The following is a 19,771-nucleotide window of genomic DNA, read 5'->3' on the forward strand; positions in this document are numbered from 1 at the left end:
ATATATATATATATTTATATATGCACACACACACAATCACACATCAGTAGATAATACAATATGTAAAGAGAGGCAGTGGGAGAGAGAGAGAAAGTGAGGTTACATTTATTAGTTTCGGCTGTTTTCCACTTCAACACCATATAACAAGATTGTAGGTTTGTTATTCAACTATTTTCCAATTTCAAAGTGTGTCTGAATTTTTTTTTTTTTTTTTTCATGTATATACTTCAGTTGTCAGGGAAAATTACATGTATTAATGCAGTACTGTTTTAAGCTGTATTTTTTCCTACACTCACATAGTTTAAATATACCTCAACCTTTCTAAGTACAGTTAGTAATTCAAAGATGTTGTTGCTGTTGTTGTGGTGGTGGTTTGGTCTGAGATTGGTTGTGATTGAACAGACCTATGGTCAAATATGCTCCAGTCATGACCCTCTTTTTTTTCTTTCCTGACATCATGTATCTAATATGTTCAATATATCTTCTTTTTTTAAGATGGTAGGATCTGATTTAAGGGAGATTTAGCTATCATTTGTAGTTTATTATATAACAATGTAAAGGCTTCTTCACTGTCTCAAGTTGTTCTGAGCTGTTGTTGTTTAATTCCATGTCAATTATGAGCAAACCTATGAGCAACCATATTCCAGTTGTATTTAGTGGATATGTTGTCTTATGGAGTCTTGATCTGTTCAAAGTGGCATGGGTTGGAGAATGCTCCAAGTTTGTGAAAACAATTTCTCTAATCCAAATGTCAGGATATGTCAATTTGTCTATTCTGTCATAACATATACTAAAAAGGATTTTTATCCAACTTTTATCTAGAACTGAATCAATATTCATGTATTCTATGCAGATATATTTATTGTGTGACTTCAGTTTTAGCTGACTGTATGTAAATCAATAATTGATTGTATCTGTAATATTCTCTTTTCAATTTTTCAAATTTATTAACTTATATTTTTTTGAAGTTTACTCAAAGCTTTACACAATTTTACTTATTTTTAATAAGCATATTATCTAGTCGAGTGTAGGACCAGTTTTGATTAGCATGTTGTTTAGTTGAGTGTAGAGTTTTGTCCTAAGAGGTTCTATCCAGACCCTTTTCTAGTCAACTGCTGTAGACTTATTTCTGCTTTTATACTCACCTTTCAATAGAGCACCTCTATTGTAAAGAAAGACATACGAGCATGGGCTAGAAAATTCTGACGTTTTCATTCAGTTAGAGCAAGTTTCAAGTTTGGAAACAAGATAATTAACCATAAAGAAAAACCTTCAGCTTGTAACATTCACATTACACCTTAATATTAACTATTAAAAGTCCACTTGGATTAACTTTGTCTTTCATCAGGTGAATTCAGTCTTAAACCACAAAACTCATGTAACTACATGTTCAATGGTCCAAATGCTTAGACATATACAACATCACAGTATCAGTTAATTAATTCATTCATTTAACATCCATTTCCCTATGCCTGCATGGGTTAAATAGGGACTTATTTCAGGTAGGATTTTATGGTCAGATGCTCCTCAGTTGCTAATCCTTCCTTGTTTTTCAAGTTAGGAATTTCTTTGTCATGAGGTCGTTGAAAGTGCTGAACAACTGATCATAAGGGCAACAAGGAATGTAAGCATTATTGTTTCATGTGAACATATGCATACATGCACGCACGTGCACACACACACACACACATGCATGTGCATACCTACAAATACATATGCAGTTTGGCCAACTCTTAATCCTAGTAATCAAAGCTGCTTTGCCTGAACAGACTCCAATTTCATTTTTCTCATTTGCAGTCACTGCAAAACCTTATGATACACTAATACAAGATGAGTAAAAACCCATTTGCCAAATTGTGTCTATTCAGTTAAACATTCTATGACGTGTGTTTGGTCTCAGATATGAATAGAGTCAGGCATATTAATATGTTTACCCAAGAGATGTTTTCAAACAGTTGATTAATCATATTTATATATTGATTCATGCAGTTTATTTTAGAAAGCAATTTTCAAAATAAATGTAGAAAGTCTCTATCATTAAGAATCTAGATTATTAAGTATAGTTCTAAATATAGTTTATGCAAATATTTATAATTGCAGAACTAATTGGAAGAAAATGTTGAAATATTAAGTACAAGACTAAATGTTAATCCACAAATGTAGGTTATAAATTTACTGGATGAGAAATAATAGGATAGGGAAATTAATACAGTTAATATCACATAAGGATGTATTATAAATATATTGCCAGGAAGAGTATTTAAGAGTGATCCAATTTGTATATTTTATGTTTCTGTGGGCTCAATCATCATCATCATCATCATCATCATCATCATCATCATCATTATCATCATTTAATGTCTGTTTTCCATGCTGGCATGAGTTGGACGATTTGACTGGGGTCTAGCAAGCCAGGAGGCTGCACCAGGCTCCAATCTGATCTGGCAATGTTTCTACAGCTGGATGCCCTTCCTAATGCCAATCACTCCGAGAGTATAGTGGGTGCTTTTAATGTGCTACCGGCACAGGAGTCAGGCGGGGCAAGGGGGCAAGGGGGCTGGCATTGACCACATTCAGATGGTGCTTTTTATGTGAGCCAGTCAGGCAGCACTGGCATCGGCCCACGTTCAGATGGTGTTTTTTATGTGCCACCACTAACATTTACTGAGCTGAAGCTATTATAATGATGTTGGAGGAGACATCAAAAATATAGCTCATTGAAGAATCATGTGAATGTCAACTAATCTATTTCTGTAACAGAACTGTCACCCGTTCTACAAAACGATGAGATAATAGTAGTCCATTTGTTATCATTTCTTATGTGACCTTTAAAACATGCTGAATAGAAATAAACAACTCAAATTTTGGTTTTGTGAAGATAAAATATTTTTAAGCAGAAAGAAAAGTTGAATAACTGGAACGATTGCATAGCGTTTTTTTTTTTTTTTTTGTGCACCTTCCCCTAATTATGGACATTTTTATTAAACTTAGAAGAATTGAATTGATTTATTCTGTTAAAAGCCATTCTAATACATAGAATTGAGAAACATGCAGTAGTTACTGGTGTACTATAATATCTGACCATAGGAACATTTAATATGACCTGCATCATGCATTTGCTATGCTCTAATCTAACTTAAGACTGTCATACATTTGTTAGTGACTTATGTTAAGTGTTCCATCTTTAACCCATTACCTACCAGTTATCTCATATGAGATCACTTAAAAATTACAAGTTTCGTAATTATCTGTCAATATTTACACATATCTAACCTTTTTGCTATATCTACTAGTATACTTCTCTGATATTCAAATGAGGTTTGCTCACTTTTCACTCAATATCTCGCTTATTTCTATTTAAAATGTTATTTTGATCATTCCAGCTTGTTTCTAAAGCTGTTTTATGCTAGAAATCAAAGTTTCATAAAAAAATTCCAGTTAATAGAATTATGGGAGGTAATGGGTTAAACTTGCCATAGTAGCATGGCCATCCCAATTTCATTATTTCAGAATTGACTTCTGCAATATATTTGTTCCCTTTTTCAAGATGGCAAAAATTAGGCTGATAAAAATTTAGCAGTTACTTCTAACAGGTAGGGTCACAGCTTAGAGATTTCTCATTGGCCTAATTGTTAAGCTTACTATGATAGCTAGGAGGAGAACAATCTAAAATATGTGGGTGAGTTGGATATTATATAAAAGAATATTTTTTTTTAACTTAATGATTTTAGTTTTCATCTTAAGATCAGGGTTTGCATTCATAATTTTGGAGTGGTGAAGGGTTAAAGTTCTAGGCTTTGAACCTGCATATAAATTTGTAACCTTAATTATTCAGCCAGTTTTGTTCATGTCACAATAAATAGCTAATTTTCACTATATAACATGAACAATACTGTAGACATCTTGTAACATTAGTTTGAGCCAAATAATTGTTATTATAAGTTAGTCATAAAATTGATGAGTAGTGTCTGTCTATGATCTTTGCAGACCCTATGGCAGCTGGTGAGCTTGATGCAGTTGATTTTTAGATCAATGAATATGTGAATGAGGAAGGAATTACTGAGGATTGCATTCCTGGGGAGGGAAAAGTAGAAGTAAATTAGAGTGCAGTTTGGGGGGATAGGATTAAAAAAAGTCTTTAGTGTAATATCTGGGATATGAGACTCAATGAAGGTGTTGGAAGAAGATAGATGTAATGGGAAAGGTGTAGCAAATGATGTTGAGGTAGCAGATGAAGTAGGCATGTGGACGACATCAAAATAAAACAAGGGAAAGCATCAGATTGTGGTTTAAATAATTTATTTAAACGACACTTGCATTTACTTGATGTATACATAAAAAAATTCACTACATGACATTAGCAACTTACTTCGAGCTGGCGAAGAAAATAACAGGTGAAATACTGTGCCAGTATGATGAGGTAGAACCAGGCATGTTTTATGTCTGTGTGTGCATTGATCATTCAGTGGTGTCTGTTTATGTTCTGCAACTGCTACTATGTTGGGTCGTTCATGCTGAATATGTGATTCTCTGTTGGCTGCTTAACTGGCAGAAGGCTGTCTCTTGACAGTTCGCCTGGTGATGGCTCTCTGCCTCTCTTGTGTGTCTGACTGTATTTTATAATGATCATGACAGCTAGAAGGACAGACATACCACAGAAGTAATTCCTACCTATGTAAGTCGCCTCCTGTCCACTTGAACCTTAAATGACACAGCTCAGGTTGGAGGTTGGAGGGAAAACCATCCATCACTTTTTGACAGGACAAAGAAATTTCTTTCATGCCTGGTGGATCAGATGAGCGAGAATCCTTAGATTCGGTTTTGAATCTCAGCTTGGAAAAAGGAAGTGTTAGTTTTTACATATGGTTGGAGAAGGTATGCTGCTAGTTATTTCACAAGAGCAAAGACTGTTGTAGTATTGATGGAAGAGGCAAAGAGAGAAAACCACATGACTTTGCAGTATATTGTTGAGTAAATTATCTCCCAATCAGCGAAATAGCATTTTGGCTGCAGTCTAAGATATATGTATGCTGTGCAGCAGCACCCTTTCATTTGTGTGGACGGTGTTTTAATGTGTATCTCACTTGAAGAGACATCACTGAATCCTGTGGTAAACCAGAGTTGATAATGCGTACATCAGAGAGAGCTCTATTACATGCTGTAATGTTTGTAGACTGACATGGAGCTCTGATCCAGAAAATAAAGATGAAGGTAAGCCATAATTAGGCAACTTACTAAGAGGTCCTCATGCCAACATGATTGAAAACTTTACTGATGAGAAGTGCAATGACATTGCTTTTACTGAAATTCCTCGGAGCGAGAAACCACATATGGAACATACTGATAATTCCAATCTTGGACTTAATTTAAGTTACCATTACCATCGCTCTCTGAGATAGTATATTTTCAATGATTGAAATTTTTTTCCTGAAGTTATGTATTAAATGATTTACTGATTATTTGTTGTTTTATGTTTAAAAAGTTCCTTTACTTGATTTCAGAACATGGCTGGAGAGAATGTTAAATTTTTGTACACGGTTAATAATAACCAGTTACTGACTTCACAACAACGTTTTTTCTATGACGTTAATGGTTTTCTTGTGATAAAGAATCTGGTATCTAAGGAAAATATTTCACAGTATCTGTGAGTTACCATTTCATTTGTTACTATGTATTGTGCTGTTAACCTGGTATTTCAAGGAATTATTTTGGCAACAAAAGAAAGTGTGTGTGTGTCTGTGCACATTATGTGTGTGCGAGGACAAATCTTTTGAAGCAACTTTCATAACGTATTGTGTTTTAAAATGATAAAGACAAATTATTTTATAAATGAAATATATATTCAATTTATTTTCAAGACATGATTATCACCATTATCATTTTAACATCCACTTTTCCGTGCTTGCATGGATCAGATGGAATTCATTGAAGTAGATTTTCTATAGCCAGATGCCCTTCATGTCATCAACCTACAATTCTTTCTGAGTAAGGTGATATTTCCCCATGAACAGACATATTTTCATGGAAGATTGGAAATGAATAACACTGCTCACACAACATTCAGTTACAATTATCATGTGATGTCAAATCAAGGAGTCACACACATATACACTATACATTGTTGAGCATAATATTATGATCAGAATGTTACTGTTGGTTTCACACTGACTATTGCACTAGGCAATATTGATAACTCTTCAGACATACTGGCTGGAAGCAAATACTGCATTTTATGTTGGGGTATATAGAGACACTGGGTGGCTCAGTGTTGGTAAGAAGAAAAGGAACAAACCATAGTGAAGGAATTATAACATTTTCTGAGATGAAAAGAATAGCTATTTGCCATGGATTGATGTTAGCCTGTAAGTTGTGTGTATGTACACACACACACGTACGCACACACATGCACACACACACACACACACACACACATCCTTCTCTTGTCCAAAAACAAACATGACCTTGTTGCCAAAATGAATTTCCACTCATATCAAATATCTGAATATTTTCCTCTTTGAGTTCATGAAAGCACCAGGGTTGTCTGAATTTTTTTTCATTCATTCATTTTTTTTTTTTTTTTTTTTGATTTATATATTGACAATTTCTGAAATATTTTCTATTTTCTAAAGTAATTTCTGAACATGGTCGGTGCAGGCACTGCTGTGTGGTTTAAGAAGTTTGCTTCCTGAGCACATGGTTTGGGTTCTATCGACACAAACTTCAAAAAAATTCCCTTATGTATGTGTTTGTTTGTGCCTCCTTGTTTTGTCATCGCACAATTGTTGTAAATGAATGTCACTCATTTCCAGTAGTGTGCAAAAGCATGTCTGGCCATGAGGAAATATTATCTTGCTTTGAAGCAGGTAAGAGTTGGCCACAGGAAGAGAGTCCAACCGTAGAAAATTTGCCTCCGAAATTCCTCTTCCCACCCCCTCAGAATAATTCTTCCCCATAAATCCCTATATACTCTGAATTCATAGCTTCTAAGCAGTATTTATTTATAGCTTCTAAGCAGTATTTGTTAATAGCTTCCAAGCAGTATTTGTTAATAACTGCTTAGCAGTATTTGTTAATAGCTTCTAAGCAGTATTTGTTAAAAATTTTGTTAAAAAGTATCCATTTTTCTGGAAGTTATGAAACAATGAAGTCGATGAGGTACACATCTGTAGTTGTGCCAACTAGACTATCCAGTGTTCACAATAAAGGGCAAAAACTCCAGATTTTGCAGCTTAAATTTGTCTTGCCTTTATAAAGTCTCTTTTGAGTTAAAGTCATCTTTGGGTGTGTGGGTTGGAGTGGGTTGTAATTAAGGTTGTATAGCTGGTTGTTATGGAAAGGAAAGGTATTTTGGAAAAATTCTAATTCATTAAATTTGGGGTTATATTACTGTTTAGAATTTATTCATGCATGTAGAACTTTGTAAACTAGTGTATATATGTTACCCTTTTGTTAGGTAGACACAAAGTGTGACAGTATTTTTGTTTCTTTTGGTATTAAGCCTTTAGTAATTGTGTCAACTTTATTTTTCACAAAGGAATGTAGCCAGGTGGTAACTTTAGTCATTTCTTTACTTATATAAATTATTACTTATATTCATTTGTAAGGTATTCTTGTCATGACTTTGTTAGTATAGAAAGTTTTGTGTTTTGATGTTCACAAAAGTATGTTTCTTTCTAAGTGTTCATTGTTCTATAAGCAATTTGATTAGTATACAAGGATTTTAAACTTCTTGTTTTATGGAGGTAGAGCTTATGTGGTGTTTGTTTATAAGATTTCTTCAAGGTCTGTTCTAGATATATTCTACAGTGGAGCAGATATAGAAGGTGTGTATATATTCATGTATAAAAATGGGAGCAAAAATATAATATAATTTAATTAAAAAAAAAGTTAAAAGAAAGAGTTCTTTTGGTTTGCTTGCATACAAATATATATTTTATGTGTGTGTATGTAGTTTTGTGTAGTTATATTAGAAAATCTTTTGTGGGGATTTTGGTTGGAGATAGAGAGACTTTTAGATAATTTCTAGAGTATTTGTTTGGTGTAAAAGTGTGAAGTTGTAGGAGTATTTTTTATTTTATTTTATGGTGATGGTTTATGGTGTTGGAGGATGGAGGGGAATTTGTGAGATATTAACAAGTTTAACTGTTGGGAAAGATTATTGGTTTGAAGTGTTTTAATCTTTTTAAGATTTTGTGCCTGCATAAAGACACTAGTTTGGAGTTTCAGTTTGGGATTTGTTCCATGAATGTTAGAATGTGGTAGGATTCATTTGTACAAAGTTGGCAGGGTTTGTTATTCCCTTGGTATAGTTGTGTGTGTGAAAGTATTTTTTACTTGATGCTAAATAGTGTATTTTTTTTTCTTTTAATTGCCATATATGTTTGGACTGTGAAGTATCATTTTTCCTGTTTGAGTTGCACAAAGTTGTTTGTGCCATGTCTTCAACTGGTTTGCTGTAGATCCTATGTATGTAGATATAGTAGTTGGTGCCATGTTTGTGGTTATCATTACGCTATATACGATATTTCTTGAGATACAGTTTCCTTCCAGAAAGCAGGATGAAGGTGTATTACAATTGCAATTATTATTGTGTATGTGGTTTAGGTTTTCAATTTTAGATAGTTTTTGGTGGTTGTACGTTTTTCTCAAAGTGCTTAGTAATGGAATATTTCAATTTTACATTGTTTATTAGTTTGTAATACTTGTGATTGGGATGAACGTGTTTCTGCATTATTTTCACAAATAATTTAGCTACTGATGTGGAGACTTGAATGTTGAAGGGAGATTATACCAGATAATTTTCCTTTTTCTATTCTTACGTATTTTATTTATTGTGGGAAAATTGCTGTTTATATATTGCACTTTTTCCTTGTAACTGCTATTATTGAGAGCTTTGTGATATGGAGTTGCTATTTCGTTTAGTATTTTTTCTTTTGAAGACAAAGCTGAAAGTCTGAGAGATATGGATTTTATTAGGTTTTTGATGATGCTTTTGGGGTGATTGGATTGTTTAAGTATATACTGAATTTTTCATTATCTTTCTTACATGGTTTATAGATACTTGATTCCAGGTCGAGGATAACATCTAGGAAATTGACTGACTTCAGCTGTGTTTCTACTGTGATTGAGAAGCTCAAGTTTTTGAAGTGATGTAGATCCTTGCTAAATTTGATGTTTTTTTTTTTTTTGTGGATTGTATTTTCTTAGTAGAAGTAGATGGATGGAAATTTGTTTATGAATTTTTCTACTATGTAAAGACCCATGATGTCTCTTGTTTCTGTTAAGTCCTTTGATCCCATGCTTACATCAAATGGTTCTTTAGTGTTTTTCTTAATCCAGAAAGCATTGTTGTGGAAGAGGAGCAATTTTCTTGTTCGCAGTATTGTTTCTATTGTGGTGTTGTTTATTGTGGTTATAGTTTTAGCAAAGTTCAAAGTAGCTATAAGAATAGGTTTTGTTATTGATGCATAATAGTCTTTCATGTCAAACTAGAAGAAATGTACATACATACATACATACATGCATACATACATGCATGCATGCATCCATGCATACATACATGCATGCATACATACATACATACATACATAATACATACATGCATGCATACATACATACATACATACATGCATACATACATACATACATACATACATGTACATTGCCTCTTAAGAAAATATTACTTTCTTTTGCTTTGGATCAGCCAATACCTTGTGAGAGTGAAACTGGGAAGATGGAAACTGTATAGAAGCCTGTCAAATACACTGTATTTGTATTTCAAATGTATGGCCTTCTGCACATACATTTACATTGCCTCTTAAGAAAATATTACTTTCTTTTGCTTTGGATCAGACAATACCTTGTGAGAATGAAACTGGGAAGATGGAAACTGTATAGAAACCTGTCAAATACACTGTATTTGTATTTCAAATGTATGGCCTTCTGCACAGTTTTAATCTAGTTGAATCATGAGGCATTGATCAACATGAAATAATAGTAGACATGTAGCAAAGATGCTGCATAGTAGGGATTAAAAAAACCCCAAAACCTCATGGTTTCTTAACCATGCAATTATACTTAGTAGATTTATCAAAATATAATTCCAATTATATATTTTTTGTGCATAAATTGTTATTATTGTTACATTCTTTTTCTTCTATAGAGAAAGATTCAAGCAGTTGTGTACTGGAGAAGCTCCTACACATGGTATGGACATTATGAAAGATATTGCTGCTGACAGATCAGAATATGTTCCTGAGAAGAAAGCTATTGCAAAACTACAAGGTTTCCAAGACGATGAAGTCTTATTTCAATATTGCTGCCTGCCAGAGGTATTTCTAATGGATTAAAGTACATTGTATAGTGTGTACATAACACTGAAATAGAGTCCATTATACTGCTATACATTATATGAATGACTTCTAAACATTGAAAAGGTTTTCAGGGCTCAAGCTTAGCTTCAGTTTTATGGCTTTTAGTATATGAAATATAGTTTCCCTTGGATAGAATGCTGATCTATAGCATGTAACATTTGCAGATGATCCACCACTTGTTCTCAACAGTTAGGTAAATTGAAGTAATGTAGAATAAAATTTTCAGTTCAAGAACACAATAAAACACTTACATTAGATTTTAATTCATGATATATGAGTTTGCCAGTTCACTTATATATAGAACAGTATAATACATGAGCCAATGAGAAAGCCTCCAAGTGATTGCATGATGCAAAAAATATCTACCAAATCTCTCTCAACACCATCTTAATGAAAGAGCATAAAGGGTAGTGTAATCCTGTTTTCCCCTAGAAATACAGGATGGTCATTGTATGAATGCTTATGAATGCTTATCATCATAGGTCTGCTTACTAAAGGCTGACCTGGGGATAAGCAGTGACAACATAATATACAATACTGTATACTATATGACAAAGAGTTACTGTTCCTATCAGAGATGTTTGTTGATTCGTAGTACACCATACAGTACAGAGTACCACAATACACTGTAGTACAGTTCAGTACACTGCAGTGCATTATTGTACAGTACAGTATTTTGTTATTGATGATCAAGAGGTTAAATATCAGTAGTCAATATGGCATGTACATGTAGAGTACATGACTAGCTGTTGTAGTGTATTACAACAGATAGCAGTATACCTTATATGCACATGACATATTGAACCAAGGCAGTGTTTATGAGATGAGGAAATATGATAACCCTGTGAGAGGGCTAACAAAAGAGGGGTACTGTTGTGCAGTAAAGGCAGTGGAAGTTGGTGCACTAGGACTTGTTGTAGTGTCCATATGCCAACTACTAGGTCAGCTCAGAATCAAGGGTCACAAAAGAATAGCAACAATGAAACACCTGTCAGAGACAACTGAAAAGAGCTCAATGTGGCTATGAGCAAAAAGAAATGATATTTGAAGCTGATAAGGAATAAAGAAAGCCACTAAGCATAGGAGGAAGGAAACCCAGTTTGAAACAGTGCAAGTCTTTGTGGCTGAGTGATAAGATCATCCAAATGTTATGTGTTCAATCTCCACTAAAGCTGGCATTTAAATAATAGTAAGAGGACATCTAGGAGCCACTACCTAGGTGGGCCCAGCTCCCTTAGAGTGTCAGGAATGAATAGGCCAAAATGCTTGTTTGATGGGACTTCTTCCACTGAAGATTTCTCCTGCAGTCTGCTTGCCTCATAGCAAGTTTCCATTTACAATACTCAGACATTCTCTAAGTATTATTTTGTTGACTATGGGACAGTATATTGTACAAATCAGGGCAGCATACAAACTATGCAGCTATCACTTGCTGGGTGACCCATATTACACGGTGCCTCCCATTCCATCATCTCAAATTAGATTGTGTAAATTGTTTCTGAATTTTGACTATTTCATCTCGAAAAGATAATTCCTAAAGTCTTATTGTTTAAATTAGAATATTGCAAATAGTGTAGGTAGTCCAGTGAATTCCAAATAGGATAGTATAATATTATTATGTGGTAACAATCAGTACATACTGAACAATACATTATAAGTGTATAAAACAATCAAGTAAAGTAAAAATTTATATAAAGAAAGGGTACTGTAGGGCAATAAATTACACTGCTAATATTTTTTTTCATTCCTTTCAGATTTTAAAATACATTGAGTCAATTATTGGCTCTAACATAATGGCAATGCACACCATGTTTATCAATAAACCACCTGATTCAGGTATAGCTTATTAAAATCTTTTCCCTTTTAATTAGAAACAGAAGCAGTTCTGACAGTCTCATTCTACCTTATCCTCTTCTCCTGTTTTACATGTATTTAGCATGTCTGTGATGGTTTGGTGTTTACAGCTTCTAATATTTGCATATTTTGGAATAATTGTTTCAACAACAGAAAGAACTTTCTGCTAATCATTTAACTGTGAAGTATGAGTGACACTCATTGTCATGTTTTTCAGGGCGGATGAGGCAAACTAAATTAAGTTCCAATTCCCAAAAGCGAAACAACTGTTTGATAGTAAAGTTTGACCTCACATCAGTAATTAAGAAACTCATCTCACAGACATTATATCTCTTTTCTTAAGGCGGTGAGCTGGCAGAAACGTTAGCACACCAGGCAAAATGCTTAGCGGTATTTCGTCTGCCTTTACATTCTGAGTTCAAATTCTGGCAAGGTCGACTTTGCCTTTCATCCTTTTGGGGTCGATAAATTAAGTACCAGTTGCATACTGGGGTCAATCTAATCGACTGGCCCCCTACCAAAAAATGACAGGCCTTGTGCCTAGAGTAGAAAAGATTATATCTCTTTTCTTGAATTACTTTAAAAAAATCTTGGTGATTGATATGATGCAGGCATCTAAGAATTTGCCTAGATGTGTTGTAGCATCTTGCTCAGTGCCTTAATATATTAAACTCAAATCCTACTGGCAGTTGAGAAATAACCTCAATTTCATTAATATTTCAGTTTTTCACAGCTCTTAGTTCAAATGTTGCATGATTCTCTATTCTTTTTTATTCTTCTTGGGTGTATAAAATTATCATCATCAGTTGTATACTGAGGTTGATCTATTTGACTCTACAATAGCTTATCCTTTACAAAATTCTTTGTATGCACGGTAGGAAGAAAACATTATTTTAAATTAATAGGATTTAGTAGTTGTATGCTGTCAACTTAATGTGACAGTCCCCTGAAGGGAATAATACTAATGTTGGTTAAACCTAGGAAACTACACCGCTTCCTGTCAGCCTTGATACATTTCCTGTGTCCTTATGTTTACAAGGGGGAGACAAGCACCTCCACCCAGCTAAGCCTGCATCCAGAGACATGTTTCTGAGTCTTTGCTCGTCATCAGGCTGGAGTAGCATGACCTGCTAGTCGAAGATGCCTGTCAAGCTCTTGTAAACATATAATAATTCTAGTGAAATACATTCACTGATTTCAAATTTAGAAGGACACAGGAAATGTGTCAAGGCCGACAGGACGCGGTGTAGTTTCCTAGGTCTAACCAACAGTAGTATTATTCCCTTCAGGGGACTGTCACATTAAGTTTACAGCAAACAACTACTTCATCGTATCACTACTGCATAAATCTCTCTGAGAGATTTAGAAATGTATTATTTCTAATAGGATTTAGGTAATGGTTGTTACAATGGTATAAGTCTTCACATTCATAAAGGATATATATGCTTGATTGTATCAACATCAATATATTGCTGGCATTTTTTTTATAAACCCCAGAATGACAAACGCTATCAGCTCATCCCATCAGTTATGTCTGAAATCTGATTTCCCTAAGTTAGATAACTTTTTTATTTTAAAATGCCTTATAATACCAGTACTTATTGCCATGGCCTTGTACTGTTGTCAAGTAGTGATTTATGTCATTACAGTCTGCATTAGACAATTCCATTACTGCTCTAACCCTCCTAAAGATGACTGTGTCCATGAAGCATTTAGGGCATTTAATAATTTTTTAGTTCAGAAATGACAGTAATGCAGCAGAACCAATCCAAGATATAGCATTTATGGAAAATATTGCTTAAATGAAAGAAGATACTTTGAAAGCTTTAGGAAGAATAATTTCAGCTTAAAAGATGCCTTATGAATAGGTCGTCCTGTTCAGTTTGACAAAGACCTACCTTTGTTAGAACTTAATTGAAATAATGCTATTACAGTTGAAGAATTAGCACCAAAGCTGAATACAAGCCTTTCAACAATTCCTAGGCATCTGTAATGGCTTGGAAAGGTGTCTAAACTAGTTCTCTATAATTTGACAGTAAAACAACTTTGCTGCACTTCTCTACACTCTTGGGAATATGTATTGCTATTTTCAAACAGATTAGTGAGTGGTGAAGAAAAGTAGATCTTTTACAGGAATGTTAAGCAATGCAGACAATGGCTTAGTGAAGGTGAAGTGACTAAATTCTAACCTAAATGTGACCTCTCCATCCAAGAAAAGTTTTGGTTAATATTTAGTGGGATTATGTCAATATGATCCAGCTTGAGTTGCTACCAGTTAATAAAACAATTACACAGGACATTTCCTGTCAATAATTAGAATGTTTAAACATTACTTTAAAGGAAAAGGGACCAACTTTAATGATTTGCAAAGGAGTGGTGTGCCATCGTGATAATGCCTGGCCCATACAGTAAAGATCATGTTTGAAAAAAATTGTAAACTTCATCTGTGAAAAAATGCCACACTCTCCTTAACAGAATTTTGTTCCATTTAATTACCATCTATTCTGAAGTTTACAGAATTAACTTGGTGAACCACTTAAAACATGTGAAGAAGTGGAAACAACCCTTTCTGCATTTTTTTGTTTTTTTACAAAACCAAAAGAATTTTACACAAATGGTATGAAGAAGCATATAAACTACTGAAAGGAGGTCATTGATAATGATGGTAATTATGTTAATGAATGAATATTAATAAAATATGAAATTTAGAGATTTTTTTTCTTACCTAATATTTGGAGATTACTTAAGGAGTAATCTGATATTTAGTGTGGCACCTTTTTATTTCTACCACTTCACTGCATCTCTAAGGCTTAGTTAATAAGCAATTTTTGATTAAGTTAACTCAAAGGTTTTCATTCCAGGTTTAAAAACAACAAGACATCCAATGCACCAAGATTTGCATTATTTCCCATTCAGACCACCTGAGAAAATTGTTTGCTCATGGACACCACTCATAAAGGTGAACAGAGAGAATGGATGCTTAGTTGTTATTCCAGGCTCCCACAAACGGCTTTTGCAACCCCATGGATATCCTAATTGGGAGGTAGGCTCTTTTTCTCTAAGAAATACTTTTATTCACTTTGAAATACAACTTTTCAGTGTCTTTTAAATTTGCATTTAAAGAAAAGAGAAAAAAGCTATGATTTTACTTGAGGCAGTTTGAATTGCTGGAAGTTAATGTTTGGAGGGGAAAAGAAGAAAAGAAGGTGTTTTAGAGGGATGTAGTCTTGTGGGGAACCACATCCTGCTAATACTTAATACTTGATTGAAGTGTAGCAAAATCCTTCTCATTATAGAAGTATTAAGTATGGACCTTGGTACTGTTGAATATATTATGATATGGTGTTAGTGGTATACAGTCAGTATGTCTGGAGGAACAGAGATTTTTTGTAGAAACAACATTTTTCAACAGACTGCAGATACAGTTTAATAATGAGCCAAACATTCCAGAAAGTGACTAAATATCCGATAACTAATTGAGAATTTAAAGAAAAAACTATCCTTTAGTATTTGACACCAGAATACTGGAATATTTAGTTTGGTCACATTGTAGCAAATTATTTAATAATCAGAGCTTCAGTAATAATGGTAGTGCAGGGATGATAATTTTTTTGGATTGTATTCTTTTAAAATGTTTGTTAATGAATAGAGAAAGGGTTAGTTTCTAGAGATTTTTAGACTCTAGTAGGCGATAATAATCTATATTTAATTCAGTCACACTGTCAGATAAATACAATTCTTTGACAAAGAAGATATAATCATCATCATTATTGCTTTAACATCCACTTTTCAATGCTTGAAAAAAAGAAAGAGCTTGATAACTTGATTGATAATGTTCTTTTGCAGTTTGTTGATTAAATGTACATAAAGCAACATAGCCAAGAATCCAGTATACCAGAGCCATGATGACTAAAACAAACTAGAATATGTTTGTGTTTTATTGCATATTAAATACTTAGTTTTTCATTTGTTAAATCTGTGAATGGTAAGAAAAGTTACCCTTGTGTTAAGATTTGAATGTATAAATGCAAGTACCTTTGTTACTTTAATATTCCATTCATCCAGCTAAATGTATATGTTAATATTATATGTTAACCTTTTTGTTTTGTTTGTTAAAATTCTTTTGAACCAGAATGGTGTGAACAAAATGTACCATGGTATTTTGAACTATACTGTAGAAAATAACAAAATACACTTGGATATGGAACCAGGGGACACTGTGTTCTTTCATCCATTACTCTTCCATGGGTCTGGACAGAACAGAACAAGTCATTTTAGAAAGGTACAGTAACTTTATTGCTTTCCCTTACTATCATTTACCCTTCCAACATATCCAACTAAATTTGTTTGATTAATTTCTTGAGTATCTATTCTGGTAGCTTGTAAACTAGTGAAGATTGGAAGTCAAAATATTTTTCATCAATGATTACTAAGCAAGATATAATAAAATTACTTTTCATTTCACTTTTTGAAATTTTACCTTTCTAGTAAGTTATTTAGATATTAAGTATGTAGCTGACTCAATTTGATAATGTGTGCTGATCAAAATACATGCTTTTACATGAACAACAAAATCAGTCACACACAAAAATTTCGATAAAAAATAAAAATATACTTACATCCATAATTACATATCAATAAAATTTCTTTAGCATATTACTGACTGTAATTGTTAAAAATGTAAAATACATTCATATATTGATCATGAATGTAAAGAAAAATTTCCTTTGTTAACCTTCTGATCAAAACTTTCTTTCTTTGTCATATATGGAATGGGAAAGGTAATGCAGTTTCAGAGTCAGTAGAAGCAAGCCAACACATGAAGCCAACACATTCATAACATTACCATGGGCAATGGCAAAGTTAAGGTGTTGGAACAGCCAAACACCCTCATGGTGTCACCTGACACTGTGATATGGTGAGTCACCATCAACGATGAGAACTTCACTGAGCCCAGCCACCTCGCAAACATCTCTAACGCCACACGTTGGAAGAAATAGTTCACTGACAAGTCCCAATACTTAAGGATTTTATTCTGTTCAGCTACAGAAGCAGTGACCCTCTCATTTGCTGCAGCATCTAGGATGTGGGGAGGAGCATAAGAGTCACAGACTGTGATAACCCAGATGAAGCACTTACCTCTTACCTAGGAACAAAGGGTAAGACTATTTGGTTTCTTCTCATCACTTCTGGATAATCCTGCCAGCTCCAGAACTGAAGGGATATAAACTCAATCCAAAGCCCACTTAATGATTAAGTTTAGCTCAGTGCAATGAGTGAAATGATCAGCATTTAGGCAGCAAGATAAACCATGAAGACCTGTGGAGTCAAGGGGCCTACCACAGCAACATCTGTCCCCAACAGATGTTGGCTCCCACTCTGAGTGCAAGGGAGATGAAAAGCTCATCCAGACTAAGTGAAGCACCAATATTGGTCACTGGTAGAGCATCAATCCAGCTCCTTGAGAATTTCACACTAGCAGAAAGTAGGTGATACCTTGAAAATTGATCAGATTGATCAAAGAGAGAGTTGTAAGTAGTACCTAAGCACATATCATCTCAGACTCTTTGCTTCCATCTATCCTTAGCTTTATCAAGAACCAACAAACCCAGCTCTCTCCACTGTGACAGAGCTTCATCCAACTCCCTGTTGGAATTAGCCCATGTTGGAGAGGAGAGGATGTTGCTTACTGAAGAGGAGCAAGTATGGATGAAGGAAAGAAAACAGGGAAGAGATAGAGAAGAAGATCCCCAAACTGTTTGGGCAAAGCAGCCTGTTCATGGGCTCTGAAGAGAGTCTGGCAGTGACCAAACATTCGAGTTCCCTGAAGATTAGGTTGTCAAAGCATTGGAGAGATGACAAAAATCTACAAGAGGAACCAACTCTGAGAAAATACAATAACTTAGGAATTAACAAGTAATTCCTAAGTATAAAAAAACTTTGGTGGGGCTCAATTGCCTCGAGGCTTTTTAATAGTTGCTTAAAGTTAGCCAACTTGGATCGAAAGATAGACTCGAAAGCTCAGTCAGTAATTGAGGCCCTAAGAGAGTATCAAACTGATGAGGGAGGAACTGCAATGGAGGGGAAGGAATCTGTAAATAGGTTTACATTCTGCTGATGTAAAGCTGGATGGTGGAGGAACCATAGCTCACATTTGGAACTGTTGATGCTAAGGCCCTTATGATCAAGTTCTTAAATCATTGTCCTCACAGTTGCAAGGACCTTACCAGGAGAGACCCCCAAACAAGCATCAAAATACCAGATATTCAAGTCAAGGTTGGCTCCCATCTTGGTAATATCATCAATACCCAGTGCAAGTAGAACAGGTCTGAGCAGGTTACTCTGTTGAACTCCAGAGGCAGATGGGATGAGGTGGTCACCAAAGGACAGGTAGGGAAGTACACTTTCAGATGAGAACATGTTGATGAACTGTGTTAGGTTTTCCAAGAGCTCAAGATTGGCATCACTAGCTAACAAAGAGATACCATCTTTGAGATGCTGAGGTTGTAAGCATTCAATCCCAGCACCAGAACCTGCTGGAAAGGATGCAATCACCTTCCTGACATTGTAAAAAACCTGGTGGGTCAGGCCAGTGTAGGTAGTCAGCTGTTGGGGCCAGAGGATGTTTCTCCTTTAATCAATTGAGGGAATCTGTAGTGCACCACATGAGGGAGGTCAGGGATAAGAGTAGGCGAACAGCCCCTTTAATGTCAAATCTGCTGAATTTAGCATTAACGGTCTTCTTTAAGTTTGGTGAATGACCATTGTTTGGAGCTGTGCTAATCACCAACCTGAGATGAACAGTGGTTGGGGGTGGACTGAAACAGCTCAAACTGCCATTTTAAGGAAGATGTAAAGGATCCAGTACTTGTGTTTGACATGTAGAGAGAGACCAGAGGAAATAGGAACAGTTTCTGCCAATCTGAGGTGTTGTTGAATAGGCAGATGTTCTTCAACAGCTTGGAGAGAGCATAGACAAAACAAGTGCAAAGTCCCTTAGGGATCTGGTTGACAAGCTTCAACTTGAACAAGCTCTGGAGAGTGGCAGCAAAATTCTCAACAGGGATCTGGACATCAGAGAAGGTTCTGCTCTACTAAATATGTTGGAACTGAAGTGGCATTGGTTGCATGTCCAGTTTCAAAAACTTTTGGCTTGAACCTTAATAATGCCTACAGAGTTCTTATGATAACTTATACTACACAAGTGGCATTTGATGGTCTTCAAATAGTGACTTGTACAGGTGCAGAGAACATAACTTGGAGGTAAATTGACAGCATCAGTGGGGTCAGCATTAAGATAAGAATTCATATGGGGAGAGGATGGCAGTGGGGGACGATTGGCGATGGATGTAGAGGAGGGAGCTGGATGAAGAGCATTAAATATAGCGGTGGGGCTCAGATGAGGAGCAGAAGACAATGCAGGTAGTCTAGTTACAGGAGTGGTGGGGTGAATAAAGGGAGGTTGGAGGCAGATTAGCAATGGAGGTAGAGGAGGGAGCTGGGTGAAGAACATTAATACTGGTGGTGGGGCTCAGCTGCGGGGG

At 35.0% G+C, this 19,771-nt stretch overlaps 1 protein-coding gene across 5 annotated transcripts in view; it reads left to right on the forward strand.

Moving 5' to 3' along the window:
• The window catches only part of LOC106874674 (phytanoyl-CoA dioxygenase, peroxisomal), a 45,359-nt gene that overhangs the window by 21,014 nt on the left and 4,574 nt on the right, over positions 1–19,771 (forward strand). For 2 of the 5 annotated variants that reach the window (XM_052970868.1, XM_014922474.2), the window contains exons 2-6: positions 5,502–5,644; positions 10,163–10,331; positions 12,128–12,209; positions 15,089–15,270; positions 16,360–16,509. In XM_052970868.1, coding sequence (XP_052826828.1) covers positions 5,505–5,644; positions 10,163–10,331; positions 12,128–12,209; positions 15,089–15,270; positions 16,360–16,509 — 723 coding nt within the window. In that variant the 5' untranslated portion in view covers positions 5,502–5,504. Of the gene's footprint in view, positions 1–61; positions 156–5,190; positions 5,212–5,501; positions 5,645–10,162; positions 10,332–12,127; positions 12,210–15,088; positions 15,271–16,359; positions 16,510–19,771 lie in introns of those variants that run through there. The other 3 variants (XM_014922473.2, XM_014922475.2, XM_014922471.2) reach the window with 3 other exon arrangements.

The sequence above is a fragment of the Octopus bimaculoides genome, chromosome 1, assembly GCF_001194135.2.
Source record: "Octopus bimaculoides isolate UCB-OBI-ISO-001 chromosome 1, ASM119413v2, whole genome shotgun sequence".
NCBI classification, from domain to species: Eukaryota; Metazoa; Mollusca; class Cephalopoda; order Octopoda; family Octopodidae; genus Octopus; species Octopus bimaculoides.